Source organism: Sinohyriopsis cumingii, chromosome 14, assembly GCF_028554795.1.
Source record: "Sinohyriopsis cumingii isolate HCF-2022 chromosome 14, ASM2855479v2, whole genome shotgun sequence".
NCBI lineage: Eukaryota > Metazoa > Mollusca > Bivalvia > Unionida > Unionidae > Sinohyriopsis > Sinohyriopsis cumingii.
Genome location: NC_142974.1, coordinates 43,506,083 through 43,532,385, shown reverse-complemented (window position 1 = coordinate 43,532,385; position 26,303 = coordinate 43,506,083). Strand labels below are relative to the sequence as shown.

At 34.5% G+C, this 26,303-nt stretch overlaps 1 protein-coding gene across 3 annotated transcripts in view; it reads right to left on the bottom strand.

Annotated features, from left to right (window-relative positions):
- Nucleotides 1–26,303, bottom strand: part of LOC149783653 (WD repeat-containing protein 35-like) — an 83,308-nt gene that overhangs the window by 41,156 nt on the left and 15,849 nt on the right. For all 3 annotated transcript variants that reach the window (XM_089931893.1, XM_089931894.1, XM_089931895.1), the window contains 8 exons: nt 25,354–25,434; nt 22,069–22,234; nt 21,381–21,526; nt 15,297–15,422; nt 12,907–12,999; nt 12,164–12,256; nt 9,349–9,545; nt 3,594–3,666 (listed from right to left, as the gene is read on the bottom strand). In XM_089931893.1, the coding sequence (XP_089788019.1) occupies nt 3,594–3,666; nt 9,349–9,545; nt 12,164–12,256; nt 12,907–12,999; nt 15,297–15,422; nt 21,381–21,526; nt 22,069–22,234; nt 25,354–25,434 (975 nt within the window). The remainder of the gene's footprint in view (nt 1–3,593; nt 3,667–9,348; nt 9,546–12,163; nt 12,257–12,906; nt 13,000–15,296; nt 15,423–21,380; nt 21,527–22,068; nt 22,235–25,353; nt 25,435–26,303) is intronic.

Here is a 26,303-nt window from a genome sequence, read left to right as displayed (position 1 = left end):
AGGAACTACAAATGGTGAAGCTTCAAACGACTACTTAAATAAATACTCTGGTTTGGGTTGTTTTGTGTGTTTCACAGAAGAGCAAGACTGAAGATTATATCATGCTGATGCAAGTAAAGTGCCATGCCCAACGATACACCATGGCAGCCAATACATGCTGATCCAATGGTTAGAACTGAACCTGCACCCTTCTGGGCATAAGTCTTAAGTGATGAGACACCATGGTTCCCTATGTTTACAGGATATTTTCATATGCTTACATTACCAAATAAATGGTGTAAGCTATCTTCAATGATTGAAATTATAACCTTGAAAGCAATGATTCTGTAGGTTGCAGTTTCTAACCTAGGTTAACAGAAAACTTTCATGAATTTGCATTTTATACTTGTCTTCATTCAGTCCTGTTGTTTTAGATTTGCTGTCTCTGTGAGTCATTCTCTCTCTTAGGACAGTTTGATGACACCTCTCCTGCTTTCAACCAAGGCATGTCCATGATGTAATGTAATACTAACAATTTTTCTTTTCTTCTTTTAGCACAAATAGGCGATGCATATATAGTGACCAAAAATATCTTATAGGACCATCTAAAATCTTGTGCATAATTAGCAAGATCAAACAATGTCATATGTAATCATACTCATCCAATATCTTGTGAATACTAACCATATCAGTGTCATATGTAATCATACTCATGTAATATTTTATGAATACTAACCATATCAGTGTCATATGTAATCATACTCATGTAATATCTTGTGTACACTAACCAGCTCAATAATGGCATATGTAATCATACTCATGTTATATCTTGTATTTATTATATGCTAATTTTTTTCCCCATTAACTTTACATTGTCAGAATCGTGCAGTATTACCCGACATTGAATCCACGCGACAATACACATATAACATTCATGTGCAGAAAGGAACTACTTTCTATTGTAAACAAACAAACGATGCAGATGCCAGCACTTTTGATTTGTACACAACATCATGTACACTCGCATGAGAGGCTCTTTACGCTGTGGTTGTTTAAATTTGTTTATGAATGAACTAAAACAGATGTTTCGTGGACTGCCACATACCAGCTGCTTTGGCACATTCCGCATTGATACAATGTTATGGATTTAAGCTAGCTACAGTATATAACAGGTGCTAGATAAGGTCCTTACAAATAACATACAAGTGACAAGTCATATACTCTCTTCTTTAGCTGGTGATAAGAATGGCAAAATAAAAAATACTTAGTTTTACATCCTGAATTTCCTCAAAATGTATTTTTTTAATTCTGCAAATCCAAATTACATGAGCCATATCATAGATTTTCAATCTGGATTACACATTTCGAAATTGTGCTGTAATTTCAATGATAAGTGCAACTGCATCCTCCTGACTGCCTCAAAATGAAATACACATTAAATTCCATAGCGTCTTTTTGATAATTGCAATTGAAAGACTTCATATTTTTCCCACATTATGATTGCAAACATTCAATGACAGAAACATAAACACATTTGCAGATGTCAACACGCTTCTTCAATCTCATGTATTTCGTGTGGAATTGTCACATACAAATCCAGTCCATAATCACGAAATTTCCTAGAATTGAGAAAAAATACCAAAATCTATTCATTCCAGATCAAATGGAAAAGTTGTTGCAATGCACATTCATTCACAATGACTCCAACTTTCAATTTTAACTAGACACGCCATTTTCTTTCGAAAGTTATGTCAAGTGCGCAACCAAGTTAAAATTGATCTGGGCGGAGTTATGTGCGCAGCAATAATGTTGATTTGTGTAATGATGAATATGTGCTTGTGCATTTAGTTTGGAGTGCGGCATACATTCATTTACGTTGCTTCTTGTAGTGCATTTTGTTTATATAATTAAACCTTAGGTAGAATAAAAAAAATGAGCATAATAATAAAAAGGTTACTGCATTTGTATGGGAAATATGAACTCGTTTTGTCGGAAGGATATACTGTACTCACAAGGTCATGCAGTATTCCATCCAAAAACTCGTTTTCCCATACAAATGCAGTAGCCTATAAATATTAACCAGCTCAATGTCATATGTAATCGTACTCATGTAAGACCTTGCAGATACTAACCAGTTCAATTAATGTCATATGTAATAATACTCACGTAATATCTTGTGTATATTAACCAGTTCAATCAATGTCATATGTAACCATACTCATGCAATATCTTGTGTATATTAACCAGTCCAATCAATTCATATGTAATCATACTCATGTAAGACCTTGTGTATATTAACCAGTTCAATCAATGTCATATGTAATCATACTCATGTAATATCTTGTGTATATTAACCAGTCCAATCAATTCATATGTAATCATACTCATGTAAGACCTTGTGTATATTAACCAGTTCAATCAATGCCATATGTAACCATACTCATGTAATATCTTGTGTATATTAACCAGTCCAATCAATGTCATATGTAATCATACTCATGTAATATCTTGTGTATATTAACCAGTTCAATCAATGTCATATGTAATCATACTCATGCAATATCTTGTGTATACTAACCACTTCAATCAATGTCATATGTAGTCATACTCATGCAATATCTTGTGTATATTAACCAGTTCAATCAATGTCATATGTAATCATATCTTGTGTATATTAACCAGTTCAATCAATGTCATATGTAACCATAATCATGCAATATCTAGTGTATATTAACCAGGCCAATCAATACCATATGTAATCATACAAAAGATCTTGTGTATACTAGCCACTTCAATTAATGTCATATGTAGTCAATACTCATGTAAGACCTTGTGTATACTAACCATATTAATGTCATATTTAGTCAATACTCATATATGACCTTGTGTATACTAACCATATCAATGTCATATGTTGTCAACTCATGTAGGATCTTGTGTATACTAACCATATCAGTGTCATATGTAGTCAATACTCATGTATGACCTTGTGTATACTAACCATATCAATGTCATATTTAGTCAATACTCATATATGACCTTGTGTATACTAACCATATCAATGTCATATGTTGTCAACTCATGTAGGATCTTGTGTATACTAACCATATCAGTGTCATATGTAGTCAATACTTATGTAAGATCTTGTGTATACTAACCATATCAATGTCATATGTTGTCAACTCATGTAGGATCTTGTGTATACTAACCATATCAATGTCATATGTAGTCAATACTCATGTATGACCTTGTGTATACTAACCATATCAATGTCATATGTTGTCAACTCATGTAGGATCTTGTGTATACTAACCATATCAGTGTCATATGTAGTCAATACTTATGTAAGATCTTGTGTATACTAACCGTATCAGTGTCATATGTAGTCAATACTTATGTAAGATCTTGTGTATACTAACCATATCAATGTCTTACATAGTCAATAATCATGTAAGGCCACATGTATACTTAGCAGTTCAATAAATGTAACATCTAGTCAATACTCACATAAAGATCTTTTGTATATATAGCAAGCTCAATAAATGCCAGATGTTATCAATACTTATATAAGATCCTGATCATACTTAGCAGCTGAACTAATCAAATAAACTCACGGCAAATGCTTTTGTGAAGTCAACATCTTCCAATGCAGCGCCTCCAGTTGGATGGTCATCTATGTGATGAAGTCTGTGGCAGGAAAAAAAAACAGGTAATCATACATCCAAATGTAAGTTTAATTTAACATGACCGAGAAAAGACACTGAAAATAATACAAGACAAGGACTGTGACATAATGATTGGATATTTTTCTGAAGTTGAAACTGCATTGTTTACACTGATAACAAAATGTGTTAACACATGCTTGATGAAAATAAAGGATTATTTCCCTGATTAGATCAACAGGCAGAAGCTTGAGGAAACAAAATACATGTAAAAAATTAAGATTAAAAAAACAATTATGAATAAAAAAATAACCTTGAAAAATTAAAAGTACATGTGGTCACAGACGTGTATATCCACATAATTCAGGCATGAGTTTTTGACATGTTTATCCAATGAAGCAGCTTGGAAATGAGGATGTGCATCATAACAAAAAGCATCGTACCAAATAACCTCTTGTTTCCAAAACTTTTCACAGAAATTTTCCCAAATAAGAGACAAAGAGAAAACAGAGACCTTGTTGCACATCAATCAAAAATAAAACTTATTTAGTTTAAACAGTCTGAAAATAATCCTTGGAGCAGCACAAAAGAAGAAACAATGACAAACTTCCTTCCAGAATTTGACCTTCAGAATGACCTGTTTTGGATACTGTTCGAATAAAATAATCCAGTTCAAGGCAGATGAAAAAGGAAAACTTGATTAAGTGTCATTACCAACCATCCATCTAGCCTACATAGTTAAAAACAGGCTTCAAGCAATTTACATACAATGACAAGATAAACTCTCAAAATATCCTATTTTTGTCAACCCCAACCAAATATCAAGGCAAAATGTTCCAATAAATTTCTTCAAGCAGTTTAGAAAAAGCAATTACAAACTGTGTTCTCAAAATTCATTTCTTTTTGGACAATTTTTCACAACTTTTCTCTAAAGTAAGCTAATGGTCAATAAAAGTAGTCACCTATCTAGCTGATTAAGTTCGAAGGAGATACAAGACATAATAAATTTTATTTCACTCTTTACAATGCTTATAATGAAACAGAAGTAATGATGAACTCAATTCCCAAAATACCACTTTATTATATATTTAAAATAAAAGGTCCCAAATGCCAAAGCAAAGCCCATTCTCTGCTAACCTCATATCCAGACAACAAATTTCAGTAAAGTTATTCAAGTACTTTAGGAGAAGAAATGAAAAGCTGAACTCACAAAATTTCCCTAGTTTTGATACTTTTCATGAAACTGTGTTAAAAATGAGCCAAAGAAAAAGTAAATCTTATTTGTGTCATTAAACTTGACAAAAGCATGGCAACAAAATCGGTGTTTGCATTTTTATGATATCCTTTTGCTGAAACTGGCGAGCAATTTGTAATTTCTCACACCATGGCATGTTGTCTTTGATTTCTATTCTTCTGTAGCATATTTTACACCTTGGGTAATAAAAACTGGAACACTTTTGTAACATTTACCTGTTGTCTACAGTTCATACTATAATCACATTGCTCCATAATTACATACCTTCTGTACATACATATATTCTCATCATCGGATTTGTAATATTAAGGTATTGAAAATATTGAATGATTGGAAGGGTTTCTAATAACATCAATAAACAGGTTCAAAGAGATTAAAATACTTTGCAAGACAGTAATAATCATGTTCCATTTCTATGATTATTAGCAAATAACAGGGGCCTCAAAATGCAAGTAATCTAAAATTATAAATCTTTTGTCTTTTCTTTATTTCTTACAAGAGAACTGCTATAAAATTTTAAGAAATATTTAAGCAAAAATACTGAAGCAATTACACCTTATGTGCATACTGTATTGTTGGAAGTCTTCAACAGATTCTGATGTAGTGAAACTAACTCAAGGGAGGTAACTGCTGATTCTGATAATTTTCTCTCAGAAACAGAATCTGAGCTATGCCTCATCACACAGTTTGTAAACAGGAGTGGTTTAGTGACTTATTAACATGCAGCATTGTCAATTTATACATTGTTTTGTTTTCTTTTATACTGTTGTTTCAGTGAAACATTTAGACGAAATGTAATAAAAGAAAAGATGGAAAAATAACATTAAATTCTGGATAAATTTTACCTCCTTTTCCTTCTCTTATTCCTACACGAAATCAGGATTCCATGAAGGGGTATACCCCCGTTTTTAGGCAGCACAAAAGACATAAGTCCCTCTACATGTCTGAGTATGGCCTTTGCACCAGTAAGTCAGGGTGCATGTGTTTTTTTAAATGGATCCATCCTATACTACCAAGCCAGCCAAAATCAATCAGCCAGCTTAGCTGGCCATCCAGTTGGTCTAATTCTCTCAGTCTGAGCTTCTTACTGAAAGACCTGCATCTCTTGCCAGGTCTACAGCTTCATCTTTCTACAATTATGGAGATCTTAGTGACAGATCTGTCGATCCTACCATACTACAGCTACACACAATTACAATTATGGAGATCTTAATGCTAGATCTGTCCATCCTACCATGCTACAGCTACACACAATTACAATTATGAAGATCTTAATGCTAAATCTGTCCATCCTACCATGCTACAGCTACATTAAATTACAATTATGTAGATCTTAATGCTAGATCTTTCCATCCTACCATGCTACAGCTACACACAATTACAATTATGTAGATCTTAATGCCAGATCTGTCCATCCTACCATACTACAGCTACACACAATTACAATTATAGAGATCTTAATGCCAGATCTGTCCATCCTACCATGCTACAGCTACATTAAATTACAATCATGTAGATCTTAATGCTAGATCTGTCCATCCTACCATGCTACAGCTACACACAATTACAATTATGTAGATCTTAATGATAGATCTGTCCATCCTACCACGCTACAGCTACACACAATTACAATTATGGAGATCTTAATGCCAGATCTGTCCATCCTACCATGCTACAGCTACATTAAATTACAATCATGTAGATCTTAATGCTAGATCTGTCCATCCTACCATGCTACAGCTACACACAATTACAATTATGTAGATCTTAATGATAGATCTGTCCATCCTACCACGCTACAGCTACATACAATTACAATTATGTAGATCTTAATGCCAGACCTGTCCATCCTACCATACTACAGCTACACACAATTACAATTATGGAGATCTTAATGCCAGATCTGTCCATCCTACCATGCTACAGCTACTTTAAATTACAATTATGGAGATCTTAATGCCAGATCTGTCCATCCTACCATGCTACAGCTACATTAAATTACAATTATTGAGATCTTAATGCTAAATCTTTCCATCCTACCATGCTACAGCTACACACATTTACAATTATGTAGATCTTAATGATAGATCTGTCCATCCTACCATGCTACAGCTACATACAATTACAATTATGTAGATCTTAATGCTAGATCTGTCCATCCTACCATACTACAGCTACACACAATTACAATTATGGAGATCTTAATGCCAGATCTGTCCATCCTACCATGCTACAGCTACATTAAATTACAATTATGGAGATCTTAATGCTAGATCTTTCCATCCTACCATGCTACAGCTACACACAATTACAATTATGAAGATCTTAATGCTAGATCTGTCCATCCTACCATGCTACAGCTACATTAAATTACAATTATGTAGATCTTAATGCTAGATCTGTCCATCCTACCATGCTACAGCTACATTAAATTACAATTATGTAGATCTTAATGCTAGATCTTTCCATCCTACCATGCTACAGCTACACACAATTACAATTATGGAGATCTTAATGATAGATCTGTCCATCCTACCATGCTACAGCTACATACAATTACAATTATGTAGATCTTAATGCTAGATCTGTCCATCCTACCATACTACAGCTACACACAATTACAATTATGGAGATCTTAATGCTAGATCTGTCCATCTTACCATGCTACAGCTACATTAAATTACAATTATGGAGATCTTAATGCTAGATCTTTCCATCCTACCATGCTACAGCTACACACAATTACAATTATGTAGATCTTAATGCTAATTCTGTCCATCCTACCATGCTACAGCTACATTAAATTACAATTATGGAGATCTTAATGCTAGATCTTTCCATCCTACCATGCTTCAGCTACACACAATTACAATTATGGAGATCTTAATGCTAGATCTGTCCATCTTACCATGCTACAGCTACATTAAATTACAATTATGGAGATCTTAATGCTAGATCTGTCCATCCTACCATGCTACAGCTACATACAATTACAATTATGTAGATCTTAATGCCAGATCTGTCCATCCTACCATGCTACAGCTACATTAAATTACAATTATGGAGATCTTAATGCTAGATCTTTCCATCCTACCATGCTACAGCTACACACAATTACAATTATGGAGATCTTAATGCTAGATCTGTCCATCTTACCATGCTACAGCTACATTAAATTACAATTATGGAGATCTTAATGCTAGATCTGTCCATCCTACCATGCTACAGCTACATACAATTACAATTATGTAGATCTTAATGCTAGATCTGTCCATCCTACCATACTACAGCTACACACAATTACAATTATGGAGATCTTAATGCTAGATCTGTCCATCCAACCATACTACAGCTACACACAATTACAATTATGGAGATCTTAATGCCAGATCTGTCCATCCTACCATGCTACAGCTACATTAAATTACAATTATTGAGATCTTAATGACAGATCTGTCCATCCTACCATGCTATAGCTACATACAATTACAATTATGGGGATCTTAGTGATAGATCCAACCATCTTGCCAGGCCTATGTCTTCACCTCTCTACAATCAGGGAGATCTTAATGATAGATCTGTTTGTCCGGGACTATGGCATCATACAATTACACTGAGGAGAATCTTAGTGACAGATCCATCTGTCATGCTGGGTATATGGCTACACAAACAATATATGATGGGAGTGATAGATCCGTCCATCTAGTCATACCAATGGCACAGCTGATACAATCACAAACTGGACTGCCCTGCAGGTGGGTCAAGTTTCTCCTCCTATAAGCCTCTAAACTCTAAATGTTGCCCTACCAACCCAGCTGCCCTCAGGCTGCCTAATGGTGGGTGCCAGACTGCCACTATTCAGAATCCACTGGGTCAACCTACTTCCTCAAACTGAATGGATCATCAAAATCATTTTGGAGGGGTTTCGGATTTCATTTTTCATACAATGTTGACTGTAGAAAAGCAGCAGTTATAACTAGCAACATTGAATGGCAGCTAAAGGAGATAATGGGCAAGAGTTATTGCCCTTTGTCTGCATGAACAAACAGAAAGAAAAATGAATTATTTACTTTTTAGTAGGGCTAGATTCAGAAGGTAGCAGGTTCATATCCCAACATTAATATGATTGGAGAATATCATTAAAGGATAAACTTAAGTAGATTCTAAATCCATTTGTTGAAACTGTAATGCAATTACTATAGACACTCTGCCTGCTTTGATTTGATCTTTATTGAGAAAATCCAAATGATCACATGGTCATTGAATGATACTACTTTTATTATTTTTACAACTCAACAAAGGACAAACACCTGTTCACACAAAGAAAGCACACAAACACCTTTCCAGAATGCACAAATGTGAAAGACCATTTTAGAATCTTTTATAGACAGGTTTCACAGTCCTTACTGTGTTTCGGCTGATATACTTAATGGACTCATTTGACTAACCAACCTCTCTGATGCAGTTTTACGTCGACCTGCCACCTCTAATGTGGAAAGCTTCTTTGGATTCTTGAACTGCCAAGTGTAAAAGGCCTCTTTGGAAGCAGTTATGATGTGTGTCTTTGTCATTGTCAGGTACACAGGATCCATTTCTATGTACTTTGAGTCCAGTGGTGTTCCTATAGAGTTACACAGCACCAACACAAACTGTAAAAAGGAGGTTTGGAGTTGCAATTAAATGTCAGAAGAGTAACAGTTTATTTTATTCATAATGCCAATTTTCTGGACAATTTCTTATTTTAAGTGAATATTTAGACACATAATGCATGTCACAGCATTCGATCATGTCAGGAATTGTTTGAAAAATGAGTAGGGTTTATTTATGATACTGTATGCTTAATTACAATACTATTGTCATAAGATGTCTTCATGTATGTCCGTTAACTTTTATCCATTATGACTACATGATTCATTCACATTTTGTATTAATTACAGTTTCCACAATGTCTCCATTGAATCAATGTGGAAAGAATGTACACAAATATTATATTTACTCAACTATAAAACAGACAAGTTAAAATGAATGTTTCCATTAATGTATATAATAAATAAAATAAGATTATCAAAGAACAAACATTTAATTTTCAAGAATTTAAGTTAGCTGTTAATCTACTTGGGAAAATGGACCACTCCTCTGGCCTGGTGATTAGAGCGTCTGCCCCAGATGCAGGAGGTTGTGGGTTCAAACCCCGACCGAGTCATACCAAAGACATAAAAATGGTACTAACAGCTACCTTGCTAGGCACTTAGCATTAAGAGGTTAGTGTTAGGACTGGTCAGCCTGGTATCAGAATAATGTGACTGGGTGAGACATCATGCTACATGTCTGCGGCATAATGCCCCAGTGCTAGACATCACTTTAAACTTCCACACTGCAGACATTGTATTGATATGACTGGAAAATTGTTAAAGCTACATTAAAAATCTAAATCACACACACACAGAGAGAGACACACACACGCACTTGGGAAAATGTTGATAATGGTATGTATAGTCCACATAATTTTAGAATTAAGTATTTCATTCCTATACATCAACTGTGGAATATTTTTTGTTAAATTAAGCCTACCAAAAGACACTGAAAATTAATGGATTTTGGAGAATGGGGGTAGAGGTACAGTCACTGCAACTACGGTCTCATTTGCATGAATTTCAGACTACTTTAGTTTTTAAGTTTTAGTAAGAAAATATTCTCCTTTCTTTCCTATTGCCCATATTTATTTCCTTTCATGCTTTACCATGGAATGTCACAGAACTTTCATTCACTTATCTAGCATAAGTTATTGTAGTTTTGAAAGTTCCTAGCTATTCTAATGGTGGGTACTTAAGCACTAAGGTCAAATGCATGGACATTTTCAACAGAGTTGAGAGATCCAGTTATCCAACATTCTGTGCTAGTTCTGTTTCATTATTTCATTGATTTTAACTTCATAAATAATAATTATGTATTCCATAATCAATTGTCTGCTTGTCTGGAGCTATTTGAGATTGAACTGGGCCAGAAACATACCATTTTGAGACCTTCTTTTATTGATATATAAATTATTGTTTCCACTATTGGTAAAGCTTTGGGACTTAGAGAGCTAGTCTTCTAAGCTACTGTTGATCCAATATCTTTCAAGACACACAAGACACGGCACTTATTTTATCACTTGGCCTTACCCATATATGAAGTGTGGATACATAACTCATCAAAACCTTGCTGAAAATATGCATCCCATCACTGAGTTATGGGCAAACTTTTGTTTATAAGCCTTAACATCCTAATGAAAATGTATTTTTTCTCAAAATTCAAGCACTTCTGAAGAACCACTTAGGACTCTTCCACTTAAAGATACATGGTACCTAGGGAAGGCAATGCTTTAAAATATATGTCCAGGTACTTTAAGTATTCGGTTCCTACGAAAATTATAACAAATTGTACACTGTATCTATGGATGATTACTCCACATTTAAAGTGACTTCCCATAGTTCCAAGTTTGTTTTGCTAGTATAACCCTGAATCTGTTCAAGCACTATTCTGGTGCTTTTTGGAGCTGACCTCAGTTCTATCACTTTCCATGGTAACCACCAAAATACAAGCACCTTTCAAGATTATCAAACCCTATGTTGGCACTGAGGTTATGTTTTTTCTGGAGCTATGTCCTAATTTTACAGTAGTTATGCAATCATGCTTTATCCTCTTCATTCAACTGTCAACATGTCTCCTTGTATGTTCAAGCATTTCCCTATTTATCTCCATTGATTTTCACTCACTAAAAGAGAATCTAAGTACTTAGACCAGAAAATTCTACAAACTTGATTATACTGGCATTCTTACTATACAAGGAGAAATTATTCTAAGTTTCAATAAGGTTTACCATTGAATTTGGAAAGGTCATTTGCTGTGTCACTTTACAAAGAAACATTATTCTAATTTTCAATAAGATTTACCCTTCAGTTCAGAAAAGATATCTGTGATGACACTTTATCAGTAAAAGAAACTGGACACTGCTGTACATACCCACATATAAGTTAAGAGTCCAACTTCAAACAACACATACACTGATCTGCCATCCCATAATGTGCCAGCAGATTAGGGTCTTTCTTTGCTCTATTGATCACTCCAAGCAAACTGCACAGACCCAGATCTGCTGTTACAATATGCAATGGTAGATCCGAGTCTATGCAGTTACATCTGCATCTGATTTATATCCCAGTAATTAACCGTATTCTTCAATTACAATTTAAATGAATAAGAATATCCTCCTTCTAATGATACATACCTGTCCATTCAACTCATCAGCTTTGGTTGCTAAGCAACAGTAATCTCCACAAGCTGTTATTGCTATCAAGTTTTTTACATACTTCACATATTTCTGAAACAGAAGATATTGGAGACTGAAAACAATTAATTCACTGACAATGCACTGAAACTGACAATTCATTCATTGACAATGCACTGAAACTGACAATTCATTCACTGACAATGCACTGAAACTGACAATTCATTCACTGACAATGCACTGAAACTGACAATTCATTCATTGACAATGCACTGAAACTGACAATTCAGTCACTGACAATGCACTGAAACTGACAATAATATGCTCACAGTTGTGTGTTACTATAAGATATACATTTACATGTTGATAAAATCATCAATGAGAACAAATTACCCTTACACCTTTCTTGTACTTTGTTCAAGGAGTTATATCTGATACTAAATATAAGTTCCTATTATGACATGTTCTTGCTTTGGAATCTAAACTGCTCAACCAAGCCTATATGGAGGTGGTTGGGTGGGAGAGGGGTAGGAGAAGGCACTATTTCCATAACTTTAACACTCATAATATTTTGTTGGATTGAATATCAACTGAAAGCATTTAAATTTACTCAACTAGTCTTATCAGCCATATTTAAATAAGTGCCTTCAAGCCAACTATACTTACCAAAGTGACCAACCCTTTAAATTCAATAATAACTTTAAAAGAATATTATTTTTCTTTCTCCAAATGGTCCAACATACCTCTCCATTCTTTGTGTCCCAAAAGATGACACAATGCTCTACCCTGTCAGGCTTGGTGAAGGAATACACCACAGTATTTGAGCAATATCCCCACTGAAACAAATTCAGTATATTAGAGTGACAGTAACAAATGACTTGGTGAGACATAAAACTAAGCCATGGTTCTATTAAAGTGCAGAACAAAATGTAATTGCTGATAAATGAAACAGCTCATTACAACATGATGTTTATTATAATGAGAAATAAATGAATGAAGGTCCATCTGGATGTCAAAAGCAAATACATTACATTGCTGCATTAATAATTTACAACAAAGGGGAAACTCCAATTTATATTTTCCTAACTTATAATTTAATATAAATTCTGTGTACCTAATCTATATTTTCTCGCTCTTCATCATCTGAGAGCTACCTAATTTCAACATAACCAAAGGATTTGTATGCACCCCCTTCTAAGCATGTTTTGCTTGGATAATTATTATCAGGTTCCTCAGAAACATGAACATCATCTCCATATCATTTACCACGTTCTTCTGCTTCAGCAGCAATTCCGACCTGCATCGGTCATTTCTTGCTCAGTGGGAGCATTTCTGGATGGTGAATTTACACAAGGCACTGACATTATCAGGAGGACTTTCATATCTTTTCCACTGTCAGCATTCCACTATAAAAATATGTTATCTACTTCTTTTAAGTTACAATGTTTCAAAGTTCTAACTATGGCAACTACTGGTAGGTCCCTGCCATGTGTTTGCAATTTCAGTACTTGTCTACATGCCTTTACAAATGCCTGCACACTGGCTAGTTTATATGGAATCCCAGTTCTAAGCATAAACCATGTTAAATAGGGGTGAAATGATACACCTGTACAATGTATCAATAAAATTCACAATACACTGCCTATGATAAGATATGATACATTATCAATACATATATAAATGTGATGGACTTGCCATCATTGAAGGTCTGTCAGTGGCAGGTGGTGCCCTTTTATGTGATTTACTGAATGTACTTCCAGATTACAGACAGCCATATACTTAGCATCTATTTATATGCCATTTCCATTGATAACAAGATAACAACAATACTTTAAAACAGACTACCTGTTAGTTGTCAGTGATTTTTATTCAACATTTTAGGCCATTTAAGGCTGCTATATTTTATCATGTGCAGGGAGATTGAGTAATATTACAAATCACATCACCTTGTGTTAATTTGTAGAAGGCTAGTGAGTGCTGTCAGGTCTTTTTCAGTTTTAATAACAAAAGTTAGTGACTGAGCCTGCAACAGTTGTCTCAGGTGAATTCTCAATTTTATGAACAGCAAGGCAAATGATTCACAACTATTGACTGCTGAAGATTAAAATAACTTGTATATGGTAAGTATATTTGTTTTATCAATTTTCCACCTCTTGACTCAATAAATGTATTGGTACAGTAAAAGTATTAATGTATCGATATACTGATTAATCATTTCAACCCAAGTGCTGAATGGTACAGACTTATGGAAAGGATAATGTGGTATGTTTCAGTGCAAATGATAAAACTATTTAAATCTACTACATTTAAAATTTCTCATGCACGATTATAAAGGAATTTTATTTATTTTCTTTGACTTCTCACCCTTTAAATTTGTCTTCTTGACAGAGGTCTTGCAGAATGGGGGAATGGGGCAGAGCCTGGATGTAATATTGTTCCATATGGTTTCAATTAATGAGGCACAAGTTTACTTTTTTTTGCATAATTTGTGATTTATCCTGATGCACAATCACAAAAGGGTGGTACAATTTGCTCAAAATAGAAAAATAATTTCAATCAGAAACTGAGGTAAGACAACAAAATAGTAATTGTACTAATGAACTTTTTAAATTATATAAATATTCACTCTTACTTTGTATGTACTGTGAAGTCTCATTTTTTGGGGGGGAGGGGATTAATTGTCATGGCTTTACAAAAACCATTTTTTTAAGTTACTTAAATTAATGAATCAGGAAAAGGATCACAGTATTTCCACAGGTCATTGTTTGCTGGAAATTAGGAAAGGGGTCACATTGTTCCCAGAGATGAGTGTTTACTGAAAACTAGGAAGGAGTGTTATAATGTCCACAAATCAATGTTAACTGGAAATCTGGGAAGAGGTCAATTTGTTTTCAAAAATGGATCACTGTTCAACAGGTATTTAAATTCATGATTTTTTTAAACTATGAAAATCCACAAAAATTGGTACACAACAAAAAACAGTGAACCAATCAATAAATTAATAGTCATTTTCATAAAATATTCATCAGGCTTACAAACTTTTCTGTATACATTAGGTTACTCCGTAACAAAGTTTCTCCACAAACTCTCTTTCTCTCTCTCACACACTCTCTCTCTGTGTGTAGGTATTTACCTTATAATCAGGTCTAATATTAGCAAAGTAGATGAAGGAGTCCACTGCCAAGGCTACCCTGAGACTTCCTCCCTCCCAGGAGCAGGCATACATCTGCTTCCCAGGCACTTTTAGTGTCCTCAGGTGCTGCAATTCATAATAAACAATTTATATCTTACCATATAACTATAATTAAATGGCATATTGTCTATGATTATATGGCATATTGTCTACGATGATAAGGCATATTGTCTATCAATATAAGACATATTGTCTACAATGATGAGATATTGTCTATCAATATAAGGCATATTGTCTATCAATACAAGGCATATTGTCTACAATAAGGCATACTGTCTATCAATACAATGCATATTGTCTACAATAAGACATTGTCTATCAATACAAGGCATATTGTCTACAATAAGGCATACTGTCTATCAATACAAGACAAGGTATACTGTCTACAATAAGACATATTGTCTATCAATACAAGGCATATTGTCTATAATTATAAGGCTTGTTATCTATAATTATGATTATCACTGACAACTAAGAATCATGAGACCATATATTTGAGTCACAATGTAGTCAACTGCTGATATTGCTTTAAACAAGGTACCTAACATTGCTTGCTGTGGTCTACCCAGCTACAAATAGGTTACAGTATATAAACTATTAAATGTTTAAGGAATGCTCTTTCATAAAGAAGTCATCCACTATCAGTCACACCAATGAAAGCAGACTAAGCTATGACTTTATTAATGATGTGTTCATTTTACAACTCAAAATTGCAACCTTTCCTGGTAGTATTTATCCCTTATCTGTTTGGCAAAAATATTATCTTGTGTGCCATTTAGTTGCATTCTGATCATTAAGCCTTGCTGCTGATTTGTAAAAGAATTAGGATCTGACCAGTGGTTACTGAGATGCTTTAATCAAATAGAAAAAAAATAACAACTCTGGGCTAGGATTAGTTGAAATATTATGCATGTTTATACTGGATCATTCTTAGTAGCTTAGCCAGCAAGCAAGATGAGTTTAATTCAACAAATAATTTATGTCCCAAGAATACATGGTGAAAATTTATAAAGAACTTACATTACTGTCTTTCATAAGTCTAAAAGTATAGTGTTCCATATGAATTCCAGTATTGAATGTGCTGATGTGCTAGTAGCCTTGAAAAGAAGGATTTGCTAACAATGTTGATGTATCACAACAATATAGCCCAGAATGTCCTTGAATGAATTCCAAATAATCCCAAAACTGTGACTGAGTCCAAAAGTCAATAAGCACCTCTAATTCCAATGAGTAATTTAAATAAATAAAGCCTCCCAAATAATAACTGAACACAACTAAAAGAATAATTCCACTATAGAAGTTAAGATTGGACTGAATAATTCTGATGTAAACAACCTTATTATGTATAAACGTACAACACAATAACAGGACCAAGTTGAGAGTCAAAAGTTCTTTTCCAGAATATTCTAAGTTGTAAACAAGAGCAGGTCTTCAGGTCTTTTATTAAAATTTAGTACGGAACATGACAAATATCAGCTAGACCAGGAATTTCCATGGGAAAAATATCATAAACTGAGACCCAAATAAACAGGTTTACAAAAAATGACATTAGTCATGTAAGTCCAAACCCCTACCCTCACTTATGGACAAAAGTCAATCACAAAGTACAAATTAAATATATAGGACAATAGAGTGATGAAATTATTACTCTGAATTTGAACTGGTCGGCCTGGTGTCAGGATAATGTGACTGGGTGGGACATCATGCTACATGGCTGCATTATGATGCCCCAGTGCTAGACATCACTATAAACTGCCACACTGTAGACATTGTAGCAATAAGACTGAAACATTATTAAAGCTATGTTAAAATATCCAAATAACAAATCACACTTTGCAACAGGGTGATGAAATTATTACTATGAATTTGAAAAATACTGGTGAGTACATGTACATTATCCTTTAAACAATGAAAGACAACATTTTAATGAAATCATACTCTAGACTTGTTTACATAGAATAATATGCAATGCTGCACCTTGCTAATTCTGTCTAGGGGACAGTGCATGTTTCCTCTATCCCTCTACAGTGATCATACAATGGGAATTTGTTACATTTAAGAGGACATTAGTGTACAAATGGTGGTTAATAAAGACATGCAAGTGGTTCTTCACACTTTTTACAGTCACTGTCTCCTTTTTATTTACGTCGAAATTTTAAACAGTGAACCAAATTTATGAGGGGTGTGGTCTGATCTTATCCATCCTTTTACTTTACCATGAGAACTTGTCCCTAAAATGTTTTTAAAAACCCACACGAACAGTCTTATGAGCCATCACTGGGCTTTGGGAGACTTCAAAAGGCCTTTCATAAATGTCCTTCATATTTTCATTATTTCTGAAGTTCAGTATCACGTAATAACATGACAAAAGGAAAAACATTAGTTTTCTTTTAATTGGTAATTAAATTAAAAGATTATGACCCTTTAATTGGTCATGAATTCATGGATCATGACTTTTTAATTGGTAGTGAATTCAGTGATCATGACTCTTCAATTGGTAATGCATTCACGGATGATAACTCATTAATTGGTAGTGAATTCTTAGATTATGATCTTTAATTGGTAGTAAATATAACTGGTAGTGAAATCATGGATTATGACTCTTTAAGTGGTAGTGAAGTCATGGATTATGACTCTTTAAGTGGTAGTGAAATCATGGATTATGACTCTTTAAGTGGTAGTAAAATCATGGATTATGACTCTTTAAGTGGCAGTGAAATCATGGATTATGACTCTTTAAGTGGTAGTGAAATCATGGATTATGACTCTTTATTTGGTAGTGAATCGTGGCTTATGACTCTTACAAAATGGTGTTTTGGTTTGAATGGTACTTTTAACATATTACTGGCTATATGATGCTGAGAAAATGGGAGCCAAATGCCATGAACAAACAGGGGCAGCTTGGCATGCATCAAACCTGTGACCCATGGATTATGGGTCTTGCACTCTAGCAACAGACCTTTCACATCTCCCAAAATAAAAAGATAAAAGTTCACATGTTTATCTAGATCTTGAAAAAGAAAACACATCCCAAAATTGTATTAACTGCTTCAAAAAGTCATTGTGCTAATCAATTGTTTGGATTTCTTGAAAAAATAAATAATTATTTGAAAATGCGTAACATCTCACTACTTTCAAACATCTTCCAAAATCTGTGGTATTTTAAACCTAACAGTTATTAAACAATGCCTGGGAAGTTTTATATACATTATTGCTTAAGATTTAAAATTACAAGGACAAGAAATTAAATGTCTTGTATTTTTCAAAAATTTACTTTTCATCCCAATACTAAAATACCTGTAACATCAAAAAGCACATCGCTTTTATTAAATTATGTTTTTCTGAGAATACTTACACAATCAACCTTATATTAGGAAGATCTACTCCCCCTCGAATCCAGTAATTGTGGAAAGTCAAAAAGTCTTGCCCAGCTATATTCCACATAGATGAAGAGGAGAAACTCTTCCCAGCTGTTCTCCTCACCTCCCCATACCACTCTAGATGACTACAGTTATTTACTAGTTTTTGATTAAACTGATTTGATTTGAGCCTTGTCAGGACCCATATTAATTCCACTTGAAAAACTGGGTGAGCAATTTTTACCTATTAAATACAAAATCAGCTAATAGATCTGGTAAATCTTGTCATGACCTATAACTGCTCTATCATGATGCCTGAATGGGTCTGAGAACATAGTAGTAGCATTTGACAATAGTGGGAGATAATGTTTTCTCAAAGAGCGAGAACAAAAATAATTAGGCAATTATAGGACTGATGTCGCACTAGTCACTGAAATACATTGTACTTCCCCTTGTACACATTCAAAGTGGAGGGCTTTCTAGATCATGAGATTCTATCCATGACAGAAGGTTTAAATTCTTTTCTCTGCACGGCTCTGCTGACATGAACCAGGTAAAAAGGCGTTGCCTTTCTGGGCAAGGATGAAATACTTGTGGCATGGTTGTTTAAGCAGGTTAGGTCTCAGAGGAATTTTCCTGGGAATGTTCATCATGATGTCAAGCAAATCATTCAACCTGGACTCGTCCCACCTGAGAGGGACTATCTGAGTCATTATGGATTTGTGGCCAATCACCGACTGAATTATTATCAGCACCAATATCAAACAAACAGTTCTTGTTAAAATATTACTTACAGTCACCTTAGCAATTTCGGGCTGATCAAACAGCAGGATCTGAATCTGCACCCTTAAAGTTATAAGTTAATCGTATGCTTACCATGCTTAATCTATGGATTTCGTACGTACAATCATGATGAAGAGTGCACCAAAGTCATGTGAACTTGATCCAATTCCAACATCACTGCTGCTTGAGTGCTTAGATCCAGTATTGCCTTCACTAACTGATGTTATTAATACCTCTCTCTCATCTGGGGAATTCCCATCATTTTTCAAAACTGCCATTGGAAAGCCTCTGCTCAAGAAACCAACACTAGACCATAACGATTTAAAGAACTACCGCCCAGTTTCTAATCTCCCATTCATTTCAAAAATCTTAGAAAAGGTTGTTCTATCCCAGCTTGTGTCTCATCTAAATTCAAAGTCTTTTTAGCAATGTACATTCTGCATATCGCCCTTGCCACAGTACTGAAACAACTCTTCTAAAAGTAGTTAATGACATTCTCTCTGTGTTGGATAGTGGAAAGATTACAGTCCTCACCCTCCTTGATTTGTCTGCAGCATTTGACACAATAGACCATGATATATTACTTCACTGTCTCCAGCATGTATTTGGCATTCATGATACAGCCTTACTGTGGTTCAAGTTCTACTTGGTCAACAGGACACAAATTGTACCTGCAAATGGAATACACTCCAGCCCAGTTGATCTATGTTGTGGTGTTCCACAGGGGTCTGTTCTCTTCATTATGTACACTCAGTTGCTCTCAAGTGTCATAGATCATCATCCAGTGTCTCACCAATTGTACGCTGATGACACCCAAATATACAAATCTAGCCACCCAACTGAAGTGGATTTTAACATCCAAGGTGTAGAGAGGTGCATTTCTGATGTGAAATCATGGATGACTTGTAACAAGCTGCAGATGAATGATGATAAAACTGAGGCCATTCTGATCACAACACAAAGACTTTCTCATTCACATCCTTTACCTCAAACAATAAATATCAGCAACGCCAACATTAAATTCACACAATCAGTACGAAACCTAGGTGTTACTCTGGACAGTACTCTCACATTGCACCAACATGTCACGAACATATGCAAGGCTGCATATCTTGAGCTGAGATGCATCAGCTCAATTCGCAAATATCTTTCAGTTGATGCCACTAAAACACTTGTGTTCATTAGTACTTTCAAGACTGGACTATTGTAACTCAATTCTGTCTGGTTCATCTCAATATCTACTCCAGAAACTTCAAAAAAGTTCAAAACACTGCTGCTCGGATCATACTTAGAGTACCATGATCAGAGCACACCTCCCCACTGGTCTGTACCCTACACTGGCTATCCATTCGATCCAGAATCAAACACAAAATTTGTTCTCTATGCTACATTTCTCTGTCGGACTCTAGTCCAACATACCTATCTGACCTCACCCATGTGTACACACCAGCAAGATACTTACGCTCCTCTTCTGACAATTGTATACTCATTATTCCCACTATGAAAACAAAGTCATATGGACAGTGTTCTTTTGCATACCAGGGCCCAGCAATGTGGAATGAATTGCCCACTGAACTTAGACACAAAGACACAGTGATCAAATTCAAGAGGGCTCTCAAAACTCACTTATTTTGACAGCAAGAACAAACTTAAAGACCTAATAATGTTTCCTACCTGAAATATTCTCAGCATGTTTTTTATTTTTTAATGTTTTTCTAATTTCATGTTGTTTGTTTTTGTAATAATATTATTATGTTTCTTATCTTATAGGTGTTGTCTAATGTTGTAAAGCGCTTAGAGCTTCTAAAGATTAGGCGCTATACAAAGTCCTCGTTATTATTATTATTGCCACATGTTTGGTTCAATTCTAGGCTAGACCTACCTCCCCATGTGGAGAGTAGAACTGCACTACATTGACCTCTTTGTCCTGGTCTAAAGCTCTCTGTGATCCAGCTACTGCCAGCACAGATCCCATGTGATTCCATGCAATCTGTGCCACCTGCATCCCTGTATCAATTAGGATTGGGTCTGAAAAGATGAAAAAAAAAACCAGTTCAATATGCAATACAACAAAAACTGATTGTGTCATGAAAGTAATCTAAATCTTGCATTTTTTCAAGCTATATTCATGTAAATTACACAACCATGACGAAAACTATTGCAAATATCAGCACTTTATTCTTCTATTCCCCCCTCCCACATCCTGCACATGGACCTGGTTCAAAACCTTCATTTGGATCTTCATCCAGGATCTGAAAATTTCATTTTCATCTACTCACATTCATTAAACAAGATACTGTAATGACTCTATGGTGTTAAAATGAGTAAAATAAAACAATTTTACTTCCCAAGAATACAAAGTGAAAATTTAACAAAGAACTTGCAGTATTGTGAATTAAATCCCAAATAGTCATTAAAGTTCTATCACAAGTCCAAATGTATGAAATTCCAACTGATATTCCAAATATATGCCAATACTGAATGTGTTGATGTGCCTTTAGTCTTGAGTATGCTAATGGCCTGAAGTGTGGTGATGTGCTGCTTATTCAGTGTCAACAACATAAACTTACTTTCATCTATCTCAGTCCTCATGATTTGGCATCGTCCATTTTCAAAGCAGATTGCTAGACAGGGACAGTTTGGTTCTATGTAACCATTAAGACCATTGTACCACTGCACACCAGATATCTTGGTGGACCCATTCACACCTGACAGGCAGTAGATCTGGACTTTGGACTGTTAATATTAAAAATATATATTGTACTATATGTGATATACGAGTCAAAATATAATATGATATCATACAATATAATATTAGGGACTGACAGATGAATTAATTGGTCTATTAATCACTGAATCAGCTAATAAACCAATCTATTTCTAGTTGCTCCACATTTATGAGAGCACCCCTTCAACATTATAAAAGGTGACATGACAAAATGGTGTCCTCTTATGATGGAGAAAAAATGATAATATTCTATTCTGCTGTCATACAAGGTGACTGCTGATCAGAGGTCAGCTTCTAACAAGCTTTTCAACATGGATACCATTGTCTTTTATTAAATAAACTGGAAATCTGCAACAAACAATCAAGCCTCGCTTCTTTCCCTGAGTTTTCAGTTTTTAGTTAAAGATATGTATCCATCATGTTTGACAGCGACACAGCATCATTTAAATGTATTTAAAGCTCTTATGTCCAAATGCTTTCTGGTAATTCTAGTTAAATTCAGTTGAGCAGCTTTGAATCATAAATCATTTTAATTGGTTTGGTCTTTGGCTGGATTTGATGGTGGACCTGCATAATTTTTGTTGAAACTGGTGTTCAGCAGTTTTGCAAAAAGTTGTTGAAAAGTTTTTTTTTAAAGTAATGGTTGCAATGTTTGATAGCAGATAAAGATCAATCATATACACTTAAAATCCCTACCCTATATGATGATGCTTTCTGTCAAATTTGGTCAAATTCTGCTTGGTGTTCTTGACAATAAATCAGAAAGATTTTTTTTTAAATTTAGTAATGGTGGCCATATTGGATTGCATATTGGCATCATTTGTATGAGATGAAAAGTTATCATGCTTATTCCTTATATCAAGTTTGGTCAAATTCTATCCAGCAGCTTTGGAGAAGAAGCTATTTAAAGTTGTTTTCTATTTTAGTAACATAACGCTCTGTGCCAAGTTTGCATGAAGCTAATCTGGTGGATTTTGAGAAGATGAATATTGCAATCAAAGCTGGATCAGGATTTTTTTTTCTATTTTACGCAATGGTGTCTATATTTGAAGGCAGACAAGCATCATTAATAAAACAATTTAACAGTCTTCGTGGCAGGATGCTTTGTCTAATTTGATCAAAACCTATTCAGCTTTTTTTTTAGATGAAGTTGTTAAAAAAAATTATATTTTCAGTAATTGCAGGCATATTTAAATAGCTTTTTTTATATAAAAAATTGACAGTCCTTCAAACCAGGATGTTCTTTACCATATTTAGTAAAATGTGGATCAGTGATTTTTATTTTGTTTGATGTTTAAAGAAGCAACTGCTGACTGATGCACAACCAAATCAGAGCAATACCATAAGCTTACTCTTCTTAATGGCCAGGTGAGCAAAACACCTGAATACAATGGTCAAAAGGAGTAATCTATCCATGAATAGAAGACTCTTTTACTCAGTTTGTTTTCTCACATAATATATATTCAGTGGTACACAACAGACCATACAGTTATTATTTTTATTATTATTATTGTGGAATGACTATACAAACATTCTCACAGCTTTTATGAGCTCATTCAGGCAGGATCCAGTCCATGAAAGAGTACTCTCATAAGGTCATGCATTTTATATTACAGAGTACCCTCATAAGCTCATGCATTTTATATTACAGAGTACCCTCATAAGCTCATGCATTTTATATTACAGAGTACCACCATAAAATTCATGTGTTTTATATTACATGACAGAGTGCCAGCACAAACTCATCAATTTTATATTACATGATAGTGCCAGCACAAATTCATTTGTTTTATATTACATGACAAAGCATGACAGAGTGCCAGCACAAACTCCTGTGTTTTATATTACATGACAGAGCATGACAGAGTGCCAGCACAAACTCATGCATTTAGAGTACCCTCACAATATTCATGTGTTTTATATTACATGAAAGAGTGCCAGCACAAACTCATGCATTTTATATTACAAAGTACCCTCACAAAAAATTCATGTGTTTTAACTGATCAGTTTTATATTACATGATAGAGTACCAGCACAAACTCATGTGTTTTATATTACATGACAGAGCATGACAGAGTGCCAGCACTAACTCATGCATTTAGAGTACCCTCACAAAATTCATGTGTTTTATATTACATGAAAGAGTGCCAGCACAAACTCATCAATTTATATTACATGATAGAGTACCAGCAAAAACTCATGTGTTTTATATTACATGACAGAGTGCCAGCACAAATGCATGTATTTTTATTATATGACAGTGTGCCAGCACAAACTCATGCATTTTATATTACATTACAGAGTGCCAGCACAAACACATGTATTTTTATATTACATGACAGAGTGCCAGCACAAACGCATGTATTTTTATTATATGACAACGCGCCAGCACAAACTCATGCATTTTATATTACATGACAGAGTGCAAGCACAAACGCATGTATTTTTATTATATGACAGCGGGCCAGCACAAACTCATGCATTTTATATTACATTACAGAGTGCCAGCACAAACGCATGCATTTCATATTACATGACAGAGTGCCAGCACAAACTCATGCATTTTATATTACATTACAGAGTGCCAGCACAAACTCATGCATTTTATATTACATGACAAAATGCCAGCACAAACTCATGTTTCATATTACATGACAGAGTGCCAGCACAAACTCATGCATTTTATATTACATGACAAAGTGCCAGCAAAATATCATGTATTGTTTAATATATGACAGAGTGCTAGCACAAACTCATATATTTTATATTAGATGAATTTGGGCCAGCACAAGCTTGTGTATTTTGTTACATGACAGAGTGCCCTAACAAGCTCATGCATTACATGACAGAATGCCATTACAAACACATGAATTACATAACTGAGTGCCCTCACAAAGTCATGCATTTTTATATTACACGACCTCAATGCAATTTATCTGCAATTGCTCAGTAAATAACCCATCCCTATTTTCAGTTTGTTATTCACCCATAGGGTTGCAGCATAACATGGAATACCAATTTATATAATCTCATTCTGAGCTTTATCTTAACCATTTGACAAAGCAGAACAAGTTACTATCAAAAGGCAATATTTTATAAAGCATTCTTAGAATAAATCCATACTTACAATGAAGTTGCCAAGGTTGTCATAGTTATGGACCTCTCCATTGGTCATACCAAACATGATGATCTTGCCATCTGGAGACCACTGCAATAGTACAGACAACAGTAATACTCATGACTCTAACAACATATAATGATTAAACAGGAACTAGTCCTTCCCTATTAATTAAACTCTGAGTAACAGGAACTTGTTCTTCCCCATTAACTAAACTTAGAGTAAAAATTTTAATCCAAACATGGAAAACTTACTCAAAATGTACCAGTGAAGCCTTGGTCAGAATTTTTGATAAGTATGATTTGGAAATGAGTAAAGTTTTATAGTCTTAGGTATTTGTCCTTAAATTTTCAACAGAAACTAGAAATGTGTCCTGAAGATACAGATGCCGCTATCATCATGATATAATAAGAATCTAAGTTCAGGATCCATGGGCAGACAGGTGCCATAACTTGTCCAATTTTTATGAAAAAGAAAACAAAAAATGAAAACTAGAACTTGATATTTTTCATATTAAACATCACATCAAATCCCAAAGTGATAAAGTCCTTCAAAAATTAATCAGTGTAAAAAACTTCAAAACATATAGGATATGGACAAACACACATGTGTAATGGACAATGGCATGGGAATAAAAAGTACAAAATGAGCATGATCTATGTCTTCTTTATACTGTCTTGTAACAGTTTTGATTTTAATCCCAAGAGTCCTTCAAAGTCTCTAGATCCTTCAGAATCCAAGATGTCCCTCAAACTCCAAGAAGTACATCAAAAACTATAAAGCAGAACTAAACTTAATGAGGCAAGGGTAACTACTAGCCAAAGATGGGTCTTAACAAAGGTATTCCTGATACTATCTGGATAAAACTATGAAGTCTTCCTAAAGTTAATGAAAAATAAAATGAGACATATAAAGAAAACTACAGATGAATGAACTAATATGGGCATTACTAGTTGCTT